Genomic DNA, 12,540 nt, shown 5'->3' on the forward strand with positions numbered 1-12,540 from the left:
GGCTGTGCCCGCGTCACAGGCGGAGCAGGGATGTCTGCGCCCCGGGACCAGGAGACAGTAAACCGCAGAGGAGGGGCGACCTTTCGGCGATCAAGCAGCAGGGCGGAGCGGCCGGGAGGAGCACAGGAATCGGAGACTCTGCTTCATGCCGCGACAACAGCACGTTTGTAAGAATCTTTTAAAGATCTGTTTAACGCTGCTGAAGGCAGCATGCCTTACTCGTTGTCACGGGGTTTTTTCGATCACTCTCCTGGTCTTGCACTGTGATGGGAAACCCTCCTTGTGCGTATGGCACACAGCAGAAAAGCCACCAGCTGAAGTACAAACGTCTCAAACCAGCCCTCGCACAGATCAGTAAACCGAAAGAGTATTCCAAGATGCAAGTCAAACCTCCAGTGTCACACAGTTCAATACAGATACCACAAACGGTTCAGTAACTTCTAGTACAAACATAGTACTACTGATCTAGAAAAAATAAAAGCTCTGGAACACATTCCGATGGCCAAAGTTTTCTACCACCATTTTAGCAATAAGTATAAACAATGGCTTTGCCTTCCTAGCTACATTGTCCTAGTTCATTTTAAGAACAAAACACCCCACGTTTATTCAGCTTACAATCTGAACAAGGATACTTTAACAGAGCCACTCTCCACCAGGCTTGTGTTTCAAAAGTCATCCCTACCCCACAGATGAAAGTGTAGCACAGAAGCGACATTTTCCCGCACATGACCAACTTGGGCTGTTCGGGTCGGTTAGTCAGCAAGCACAAAGATAACAATATTCCACCGGGAAGGAAGGCAGCTCCTGCTGTGCTCGCTGCCCGCCCGTACCCCACAGTCCAGTTTGGCATTCATTACAGCAAAAACCCCTCCACTGCCTTAAAATTGCAGTTTACGCTGACAAACTTCCCAACTGCAAGTCATTTTTCTTTCACGTACAAGTTACAGAGGAAAACATGAGTCGCGCATTATTTTCAGATACCCAAAAACGAACGTATGGTAGGAAATAAAAATGTCTCTGCTTTTAATCCACGTTACAAGAACAGGTTGCCCCTCTCCAGCACTACTGGTTTTCCACGTGCATAGTGTGAAGCAACTGCAGTGCCGGTTAATGGGAAAATTAAGTTTCAGTCCGGATACTGGAGACACACCACCGTCACTGAAGTGCCTGATGTTCAAACACTGGCGGTATTTCCTCCATAAATGAATAAAGGCATAAAAGGTCATAAAACTACTTGAAATCCTATATAAAACAACGAACAGAGCGTGCTAAATCAATCAGGCTAAAGCTAACACAAAAATTAATTGCGGCACAGCTCTAATTACTGTGTGATGCATGGCTTTGTCTTCCCTCTTGTCTACAAGACACATGCACACTTTATATTTTGATCCTCTAATGTTAGAACAAGCACTCTAAGGAAATGCATGATTTAAAAAAAATAGCCAAGACAAGTAATAGAAAATGCATTTTATTTATACGGAAAAAGCTACATTTCGATTTGTAAAAGGTCTGATAGTGTTATGCCACCCATACGCCAAAAATCCGTTGTGAATAGCAACAAAACGGTTACATATCTTTCTACATAGCAGTGCAATTAGTTCACATTGCAATAAAATTAAGTCAAGTATGCAACAGAATCAAAACCAAGTGTTTCTCAATCAGCGTACAAAGAATTACAGTGCAAAGATCGTTTTAGGTTCTAAGAAATCTGCAGTCAGTCTTTAGAATATCCTAACAGGTGGGATATTCCTCTTTTCAATACTAGCAGTTGTATCTTGTCAATACTGTGCACAAGCAAGTAAGTCTAAAATGAAATGACTTATACGGAAAATAAAATAGTCTATACAGTAAAAAAAATACAAATTACATAAGTGAACTAAAAATGAAATTTGAACACAGTTATGAAACAGACAACGTACTTTAAGGACACACATACAGTATTCATCACATAAAACCAGCCATTTTTTCCAGCAAAAATAATTTGGTTGCTTTACAACTGCATTACCAATCTTGTAGTCTGAAGATGCAGATGTCCCACTCTTAAAAACCAAAATAAATGTCTTCTGCAAAGCATACAAAGAGGATAAATACTCTTATCACAGTCAAAAGGTTATTTTCAGAAGTTTGTTCTCCTTTGCTCCAGAAACACATTTACATGGGTGAAAAAAATTCACGGGGCATCATGACACATTGAAACAGTAACTGTGCTCCGTTTCCTTCTAATTTTGAAAAAATCCTAGAGTTTTACAGTACTCTGTGGTATATGAAAAAGTCTTCACAAGTTTACATTGCATATTTCTGAGTCCATTCTCTCGCATGTCTGTTGTATCTGTACATGAAGAAGGCATTACAGTGAAGAGCGTTAGTGATACACTGACAATGGCCACTTCTCCCTAACACAGACGTTACTGAGCTTTTCAGCTCTTAGCGCAGAATCAAATAACGTTAAAATAGTCTAGAAGCCAAGAAAAGTAGACCTATTGTTAGATCAGTTTCTCAGGTTACCTATCAAAGCTATTTAGACTCAAACTCAAAACCTGTCTCATGGGTTTGTATTAAAACGTGTATCATTCTGCAAATGGAATTTGCATTTCACAGCCGGTTCCCTTATATGTATCTGAACAGGAATTTGTAGTCAGTTATTCCTAAAGGTGTGTGCTATGAACAGCCTGACAAAGTTCATGCACTTTTAGTTGCATAAAATTCAGCAAATCTGCTTTTGGAAAGGGTGGGGAGAGAAGGCACAGTGATTTTTTTTATTGTCCATTCTGCATTGCCATCTGCATTTTAGAACTTGGAAGGAAACACATTTTTGAATTGCTTTTAAGTCTGGGCTCTTTTCCTTCTGGTATGAAGCTGATGAGCACTCCCAAAGGTAAATGACCTTAGGGAGTCACCAGCTTCCACTCTGTTCCTTACATTTGTAAATTCCATTCTTCAGACTAAATTCACTTTCTCTGGGGCCTCCAGAGAAAACGCTGACAAGTCTTTAAATCCATTTAAGATCAGAATAGCAACTCCTGTACTCAACGGTTTTTGTCTTAAAACTATGGTACCATACAAGTCTCTGGATTTTCACTTATACTAAAATACCCAGAGATAACTGCTCAGGTGTAACCAGCCATAACTTTCATTTCCTAAATCCAAGATGAAATAAAAAAAAAATATTAATAGGTGATGAGCGTTAAGAAGGTAAAGCTCCAGTCACACTGTTCTCTCACTTTCTACAGCAATGATTAAATTTTGAGTTTTGGAGGTAGAGAAATATCCCTTGTTCAGAAGATAGAGGAATATCTCCTTGCCAAGGAGGCACAGTGGCTGAAATCACTAGTAAAAATTGGGTAGGCACAAGCCGAGACACGAATGGGAAGAAGCGGAGGCATAATATCCTCAACTCGTACTGCAAAGCAGTTAGTGCTCAAGGCACAGAGTTCAAGCACTTCAGAAGCGCGTTATGTGATTTGAGTCTATCAGAGATCAAACTGCCAGCAAGAGGCCATTTTAATAACAGGGAGATAAATACTAGACCATAGTCTTCCATGCAACTTCTACATCACTCCTCCTCTATCCAGTCCTCCAGGAAAAGGAATACCGAACCTGGGATCTGTGGTGAACCACAGGCCGCTGGCATGCACTGCAAGAAGTCTGAAATGGCTCAGTACTGAAAAATAGTACCACTAAAAAATAGGTACCGAACGATTTCTCTGTCAGTTAACCAGAAAGTCAAAAATTCTCCTGGGTATCACAAGCTTTCCACAGGCTCTGAAGCAGAGAGTCTAACGATTAAAATAGTGAACAGCAACGTTACCAAACACCACCCTAAGTACCAAGGATAAAAATCCTGCCCCAAACTAAATCCATAACCTTCTCCGCAGCTTGAAGAATTGAGATCAATAGAGGTGGTTCGGCTGTCTATGAACGTGTTGCGTGGCTACGGCTAATTGATTGTGAAAGCCACCAGAACATTAGCGGCTGATTCATTTTGTGGAAGGTTGTTCCATTCTTGGCAAATTAAGTCTGGAAAACCCTACTGATTCTTACTCCTTGACGCTATCCTAAACCAATTTCGTGTTTCAGTCTTTCTTAATACCACAGACCCCTAGAAAACCCACAGGTGCTAAAACCCTGTTGCAGAAGAGAGCTCAGGCCACGCTGACAGACTGCAGACTACACCTGGATTGTGCTGAAAATACCTATGGGCAGCCCAGTTCAACAAGATCTCCCAGTGGTAAGCACAACAGCATTTCCTCCCTGGATCACCACTTCTGTACCTTTCCCAGGGCATAATGTTTTTCAAGTCTGTACGCCCAGGAGAAGCAGGCAGCTGATAGATCAGCAGAAAGCAGCAGAGACAAAAAAATCTCATACGTAGAGCATTTCCTCCATAGTACAGTCTAATCTGTGGAACAAAGAGCTCGAGCTTGCTGACACCCAGAACTGCACCAAACTCGTAACAGATCAATGCATCACTTTGCTTACATATCCACAGATGCCACTACTCAAAGTCTGAGTGCTCAAAGGAATCACCCTTGAGAGGCAGCGCTCTGGAAAGAAGCCAAAGCACTGGGCTTCCCAGTGACCTCTATCTCCTCTTAGCTGATGTTGTGAGGGTTCAATCACATACGTAGTTATAAGATAGCATTTTGAAACCCTCCTTAGGGCTGATGTACCACAAGAAGTCAGAAGGCCTTAGGACTGAGCTTTGGGAAATCCGGGCGGTTCCCCACTGTAAGTAAAAGACCCCAGAATAGATGTTCCAGCCAGTACAGCATTTTTGGATTTAAAACTTCTCAAATGACAGTCAGGTTCGGTCCACAAGCACATAATACTTCAAGTATCTGCTGCCCACGTCACCTTTCCAAGATTAAAAGCCTCCTGCAAGTTCTACAGCTGTTCCAGAAAGTAAGACAGGTTCTTTTTCTCTCTGTAAGATGCTGCAAATAGCAGTGCGACAATGGTTCTCCACACCAAAAAGAGCTGATTATTACTCTATCCTACATTTATAAAATGGTGCCAAAAACTTACGTTTATTGTTCAGCACTAACCTCTTACTAAAGGTGTAGGTTTTACAACCAGAGGATCACAGTAACAACAAATAACTCGTATTTGGGAAACTATCTTTCATGCAATGAACATAAGGATGGACCACAAGGTTTTATGCAACTCAGTACAAAAAGTAAGTACCCAACAGTTGTGTATGCCTACAGTTTTCTGCCTGCCATTCCACTGATCGATACGGCCATGATTTAAAAATCAAACCCTGGGGAAATCTACAAGCAGAGCAACTTTAAAAGTTAAGCTAGAAAGTGCATAGCAGACAACCATCGGCAAGTACCCCCCCCCCCCACGCAATCATGTATACGTCATACTCACTTTTCCTTGTCTGACTTGTAGATCTGTGCAATATCCGGTACTAAAGGATCATCTGGATTAGGATCACAAAGTACGCAATCATGTATACGTCATACTCACTTTTCCTTGTCTGACTTGTAGATCTGTGCAATATCCGGTACTAAAGGATCATCTGGATTAGGATCACAAAGTAAGGAGCATATGGACAATAAAACTAAATAAAAGAGACACTAGATTAAACAATTTCCTTTATTTCTATAATCCTTTAATATATTCCACTACACCAAAGGAGGGTGGTGTGAGGGAGAATGAATTAGTATTAAGCTTTCGCATAGCAGTTCTGCTCAGAAACATTTATACAACAACCTTTCTCTAGGTCCTAAGTGAACAACACCAATACCAGCCTGCAGAACTGGCAGCCCGCAGTCCTGTACCTTTGTAATGATCTCTCTCCCCTATTTTAACTTATGAACATTTCACAAACTGCAGACTCCATCCTTACATAGAAATATTTGACCAAACTAAGCCCTTCCATCTACAATTATTTAAGAAAATTAGTAGTTAATATTACACTGCCACGCTATGATCTATTTGGGCATATTCTTCTCCACTTCTGTGCTGACAGTGATTCTCTCCTTCATATGAACATTTCATGTAATCTGATAATAAGTGTGACTTCCATTTTGGGAAAATACTTCCTCAGCATTATTTGTAGATATTCACTTAAAAATCCATATTCATTTCCCGGATGTTGAATCAAGGATGTTTGATTTTTCTAACGCTGCAGTCCGTACTTTTCAGGAAATTTCTGTTTTTACACTCAAAACTGATATGAATACAACTGTACACAGTTAAACAATTCTAAACGTGTTATGAAAGAGAATTTGATGCTACCATAAGAACCTGCTGTAGAATAAGATTTTTTTATCTTGCTTTGTATCTTTACCAAAGAGCCCGGACTAACACCTATTTTCAGCAAGTTTGACTATACTGATTTACTTAGCTTTATTAAGTGCTAAATACACCAGTAACATTAGAAAACTGAGTTAGAATACTCGGTCACAGCTATCAGAGGTTCTACCAGAATGCTGTAATCCTTTGATCCAGTAAAACAAGAACTATGAAGGAGAAACTTCCGTGAGCCACTGAGCTAATTTCCAGTTTATGAAAGGTATAGAGTGCGAGCAAGTTAGAAACACATCAGACTGTAACATGTAAGACCAGCAGACTGCTCCACTCGATAACAACTCAACAAGTAAAGACACAGGAAAGTGCTGAAGGTCTAAACACTTCAAGAGTTTTCTAAACATCAACTGTTCAACAAGTGCCAGCTTTCATTTGCGAAATACCTACTAAATAACTAGAAACAAGACAATTTTTGCTCAGCAACAAACCAACTAATTTACACCCAAGAGTAGTTCATGTCTTCAGCAACTACTTCAGGAACATATTTAAACTTGGCAATTGCTCTACGCTAAACAAAATCTGTTGGACAAACAGTTTTTTCCTTCCTTGTACGGCAAATGCAAGAACACTGTTCTAAATAAAGACGTGGTCTCGAGAGCTCTCAAGCACATAAGCAAGATGTGATACTGTTTAACCTGTTGAGTCACAGACCCTTCTGTAATACAACTAAGAGCATGTCTAAGCGTTGTGAAGATGGGCGAGAAAAAAAACAGTGAGAGCACCCACATTTTAAGCAGCTCTTGAAGTGACACAAAATGCCTACAACAAAAGAACTGCTTTAACTGAACCTCAATGTTCCAAAAGCCTACAGTGTTCAACCTGAGACGGTTTAACTACAGTACTAGAATACCTCAATAAATCTCTCACTTTTGACTTTAAAAGCAGCTGCATTTTAAAATATTCATCTTGCAGAGGAATGCAAACCGCAACAACTCATCTCATTTTAAAATAAAGTGCAATTAAGACCGTAGCCTACCCCAGGATGCTCAGGCAACCCAAAGAGCCCTCAATAAGCCCCCACACATCAGTATCAGGGTCTTCCATCTAGATCCAAATTCACTTGGTTTTGATGCTCTGCTCACCAGTTTCTCCTCAGTTCTGCATGCAGAGTCAGCTATAATACACAAGGTGCATTTCAGGTCAGGCTAACTGGACGTTTATTATCTTGCCCGACTTGTTTTAGAACATTTCTTTGCCATACACATAATATTTTATGTAATGGGACACTCCAAATAAACTGTTCAAGATCTTGTATGATAACTAGAACTCCAGTGGAATTCGCCACCTCTGTAACACACAGGATAAATGAGTTCCCACTGCCACCCCTAGTGCAGTAACACACACAAAAGCACCATGGCAGCATATGCCATTTCATAACACATTAGTGAATCGCTGAGTTTACCTTTAGATACAGTCAGAGCTGGTGACCATTGCGACCTCAGAATATCCAGACAAATACTCCCATTACTGTTTATGTTTGGGTGGTATATTTTTGTTGTAAAAGCAATCTGGAATTAAAAAAAAAATAAATCAAATTATGTTTATTACATTTGGAATCCTTAAGACTGTCCTTTCAATTCCAGCCATGCTAAATCTGCCAACACAATTTGCTGTGCAGTACATTATCTGCTCATCCATGAACATGTATCCTATTGCTGGCTTTTCTGGTTTTTACTTCCAAAACTAAGCCTCAAAGAACTAAGGCACAGAAACAAAGCTTTGACCAAAAAAAAAGTGTGTAACTTTTGAGGGAAAGGACTTACCTTTGGTGGTTTGAAAGGATAGTCTGTTGGAAAGTGTACTGTGAGAAAAAATACTCCCCCTTGATATGCACTATCAGGCTGGAGAAAAAAACAAAACAAACCAAACACATTAATATAATTCAGTTATTTTGGAGCTGATGTAGAATGTAGATTACCTCCCAAAGCTGAGAGTATCTTCGAAAATCCACTTTCCCCCCAGTACACAGCTCACGCTACGGGCAACAGTTCACTATGGGCTGTGTACTGGGAATGCACAGAGGGAACTGAACCCTTGCACTGGTCTGCAGAGCTACAGTAGAGCCAATCAGGGCTACCGCTGCAGTAGCCCAACACAGCTATCAAGTGCTGCCCTTCCTGGGAAGGGAAAGCGAGGGAGAAGTGTTTGACTGGTGTAGCTACAACACTGCTGACCCATCAGGCCCACCTTGCCAAGGGAAATACAAATCCCAGAACAGGTCTTCCAACTCCTGTCTCCGTGCAACACCACAGCTGCTCTGATCCTCCTCCATCCTTCAGCTACAAATATACTTACCTTATGAAGTGGTTTCTCTTTGCAGATGCAAAGAGAAGGATTTTCCAACATAATTCAGTTGATCATGATGACATCAGGGAGTTTTAAAACACACAACATCTTTGTGACCTGTACAGATCTGTGAACATGCATTTTGTTAGAGAACATGTGCACAGGTTTATGTCCAGGTTGCACACAGTTAATAGATAGACGCAAATTTGTTGCAGTCATCCGTGGATGGAATCTTTAATTTTTATTAACTAGAAAAGTGAGGGGAAAAGTCTCAATCCTAAATGATAGAGAGCAGTGCTGCCGTTTCTGATTAAGGAGAAGAAAACCCTTCTCATTACTTGGTAAGTCTGAAACAGCAACACAGGAACTTTATCTCAGCAAAGCTGCCGAAGACCAAGTTTTTGGCTTTTCTTGTGGAAGCAAAGGCACATTGTTTTTTAAACGAAGTATTTACCTTGGAACTGAGCAGAAATTACAGGTTTAGAGACGAATTTATAAGGTAAAGTCACAAATGGTCGTCTTACACTGACACTACAACAGTGCCTGCATTTTGAAAGGCAGGTTATATGTAGTATTGCTAAGAAGTCAGCATTAGGTAACATCAGAAGAGATTGCCACAGTGCTTCCAATTAGGTTTGAAAGGACTACTTGCATGCATACTAAATGGATTTGTCAAAGTTAAAATAAGCGGAAGATGAGACAAGTTCAGTGTCAGTGGGAAGGTACAAGGAAGCCACACTATGTTTTAAGAGTAAGATACAGAAAACAAACTGATGATGCCCAAAGACAGGAGAAGAGGTTACCCTACTTCTACAGGCAGGAAGTGAATTCTGAAGGTACGCTTAGTTGTCTGCTTCCCTCAGGCCGTCAGGAAACACACAGGAAGTGCATCCCTATTTCCTTACGTTACCAAGGTGAAGGATTAATATCCTGACGCTGTTCTTTTCTTGTGTCTCAGCAGATATAGCTGAGAAAGGTTGGCAAGCGATGCTCACTCTTATCCTTAACTAGAGAAATCTGAGAAACCCGAAGCAATGAAAAAGAATAATTTTCCACTACAGAATATAAAAGATTTATTGCAAGCTGGAAAGAAAAAAGGGAATTTAAGTCGAGATTTATGTGCTAGTCTTTCCCTTATTCAGGCCATCAGTTATTCAAGACAGAGACATTTTTTAACTCTTCTTTGCTGATTCGTCTTTCACCTTGAAGCAGTGCAGGAGAGCAAGGGTCAGAATGCCTTTTTATGTGAAAGAATACAGCTCTTGAAGAATGGCAAAAGCATTGGCATCCTACAGGAAAACTTGTCACCATCACTTCAGTTGCTGCTGGGCCACAAGCTGGACAACAGACTCCAGCACACCACTGGCAAATTGGTAACTGATCTTTCACTGCTTCAGAGCAGCTGTGCTGAAAATGCACAAAGTCTCCAAGCAGACGTGATTCCACCTTTCTCCATCATGTGATGCTGCATGTTTACAGGATTAAGAACTGTCTAAAAAGTACAATGTGCACAGTGATTCAACTCACCATCTGAACCAGAGACTTCTTTCAAAATTACTAAGTCCAAGAGGAAAACACTGGCAATATGAACTCCTTACCATGGTATCAATACACACCCCTTCCCTCAGGTCATGTTCTTTACTCTTTTTGCTAAAACCCTTTCCAGTTTTCCTTTAGAAGTTTCTGTTCTTAAGCTTTATTTTCCTTTCTTATGTCATGTCCTTGACAAGAGTCACAAATGGAGTCTTTAGAGAGCTCCCTCAACCCAAGGAAACCAGACTTTCTCACACAGAACCCAGAAGTACCCACAGCTGCTGATCCGCAGTTTGCAAAAGCCATCTGTTTTTTTGCCAGAGCCACGTCACAGCCATCAAATAAGCTCTATCTAAAAGCCCCCAAATCACCCTGTGCAATTCCACTCTTTTTTAAAGTTGCCAACTTTAACATTGGATTACACCCACTCCTCCTCCTTTCAGGTGGCCAAATCTTCCAGAACTGAAATGTTCATCTTTGAAAAGCAAGCTTTTCACATTGCAGCCCACATCACTAATTCAAACATTGCAGCTGACTGGTCAAGCATCCCTAACTTCACGAGGAGGACGGATTTTTGAACGGTTACAGAAAGCAGCTCATACCAGACTACTAAGAAGAACAATCCCACCCTAAACCTTTAATTGATACACAGCACAGTGAATTTGACTGCTAATTTTACAAACACCCAAACAAATCCTCCCATAACAAAAATGGCAACTAGGCCTATTTCCTAAGGGGCATGAATTATATACTTACAGGTCCCATAATTGTGGCTTGCCAATGAAACACTGAAAGTCAAAAAGATACCACAATTAGAGATTTTCCAAGCTTCTTCACAACCAAAAAGGGGTCAACTGTGGCGATGTACTATGAAGAGCTTACAGTCATCTCCAACAGGTCCAGCAGAACAGTGGGCTGGTGGGTCTCGCTGCAGATCACTTAGCTCCTGTAAGAAACACACAAATATTTGAAAGACATCCATATGAAAATACACATCACTCAGCAGCATCCCTTCAAAAGTGAGAACACAAACTGATTTTATTAAACAGACTTGTGGTATTTTTAAGGAAATCAACACTTGAAATGCCTACTGATAAGGCGTTTGATTTGTCCGTAAACTCACTGCTTAATTTAGAAATTTATGAGCTGACTGTTCCTTCAGCTTTTGATTTTACACAAGCTTCTAGTATTGGCCTAGCCGATGTACATTAGCTGATTTAAACTAGCTCATAAAACATTTGCTGTCTGCCCAGAAATGATAAATTAACATAGCATAAAGTAAACTAGAAACTAGTCCTGCACCTTATTTAACATACCTTGATTTAATTCCCTGCACGCTTTTTTTCAAAATGACTACTAAAAAATTCCCTAGAAAGTTGACATTTAGAAGAAGCATTCAGAGAAGCTTTTGCAGGTCAACTGATTTCTCTTATAGAAGTCCACACAATTGTGAATAAGTTAAAATTATTATTTAATTGCATGAAAACAGCTCAGCTTTTCATCTGATTTATAATCACTACATCAAATGCAAAACAAGCCAGACATTAATGTTGGTTCATTTTCCCTGTTTAATTCAATATATGACTTTCAATGTCTGAAATTTTGCTGTACTAATAACAACTGATTCCAATTCTAAGCTGGAAGGAACTGCGCTGCCAGAAGTTTAACAACTGTGTAAATAACTTCCACTGAAGTAAGCTAAAAGGTGTGTGCCAAACCACTGCAGTTCCTAAATCACTCAAGTAATTACTGAAAACATGCACATTCAAGTGAACAATAGACAGGTCTACAAATATCCCCTTGAGTATTGCTTAAGGAATAACAGTGGAAACATTTCTACTCAAAAATCATTAGTCAAGACAGCTACTTCCAAAAATCAAGGTTTAAACTGGAACTAAGTTTAACTCAAGTGTAGAATTTGTGTACATAGTGTGACCAGACCTTACATACAATTTGAAGGGTTAAAACTCTGCACTTCAACTGCTGTGATATATTTATCCGTCCATGACATCCAGTAAACATGTCAACTCACACTACTCTGAGAGCGCCAATTTACCCTGGCCCTGGCACCTAAATTCAGGCACACTTCTTAGAGGTCCACCTTCATTCAGGCCCTGGGTTCAAAGACAGGCACTGCAATGTATCTACTGCTCTGCTGACTGGCTGAAATGTTACTACTTGCTCTGAAGTCACTTCTCACAATCCTCATGATTTAAAACAAAAAGACAGTTCTTTCATATACTGAAATAGCTCAGGTTGCCAACTAGTGTTACCTGTCTGCCCTTAACTTCATTCTGCTGGTGAAACTGGATGCTGGTCCAGAAACCACACTCCAGGCTAGACTTTGACTAATAAAGGTGATACTAAACCCCTTTCAAAGTGCAGCTCTCTTTTTAACGGGAG

At 40.3% G+C, this 12,540-nt stretch overlaps 1 protein-coding gene across 1 annotated transcript; it reads right to left on the reverse strand.

Annotated features, from left to right (window-relative positions):
- Positions 1 to 1,455: 1,455 nt before the first annotated feature.
- UBE2D1 (ubiquitin-conjugating enzyme E2D 1) lies at positions 1,456 to 11,080 on the reverse strand. Its single transcript, XM_010146219.1, has 7 exons — positions 11,020 to 11,080; positions 10,894 to 10,925; positions 8,614 to 8,731; positions 8,082 to 8,159; positions 7,721 to 7,826; positions 5,473 to 5,566; positions 1,456 to 2,329 (listed from the first exon to the last, which is right to left on the reverse strand). The coding sequence occupies exons 3-7, from the start codon at positions 8,662 to 8,664 to the stop codon at positions 2,284 to 2,286; spliced, it is 375 nt and encodes a 124-aa protein (XP_010144521.1). The 5' UTR covers positions 8,665 to 8,731; positions 10,894 to 10,925; positions 11,020 to 11,080; the 3' UTR covers positions 1,456 to 2,283.
- Positions 11,081 to 12,540: the final 1,460 nt, after the last annotated feature.

This window comes from Buceros rhinoceros, unplaced genomic scaffold, assembly GCF_000710305.1.
Source record: "Buceros rhinoceros silvestris isolate BGI_N320 unplaced genomic scaffold, ASM71030v1 scaffold39800, whole genome shotgun sequence".
In the NCBI taxonomy this organism is placed as follows: Eukaryota; Metazoa; Chordata; class Aves; order Bucerotiformes; family Bucerotidae; genus Buceros; species Buceros rhinoceros.

Coding starts and splice junctions, on each gene's coding strand:
- UBE2D1 (XM_010146219.1), bottom strand. CDS start 8,664: ATGTTGGAAAATCCTTCTCTTTGCATCTGCAAAGAGAAACCACTTCAT. Junction 7,827..8,081: donor ATCCTTTCAAACCACCAAAG/GTAAGTCCTTTC, acceptor TTTTAATTCCAG/ATTGCTTTTACAACAAAAAT. Junction 2,330..5,472: donor TACAAGTCAGACAAGGAAAA/GTGAGTATGACG, acceptor CTTCATGTACAG/ATACAACAGACATGCGAGAG.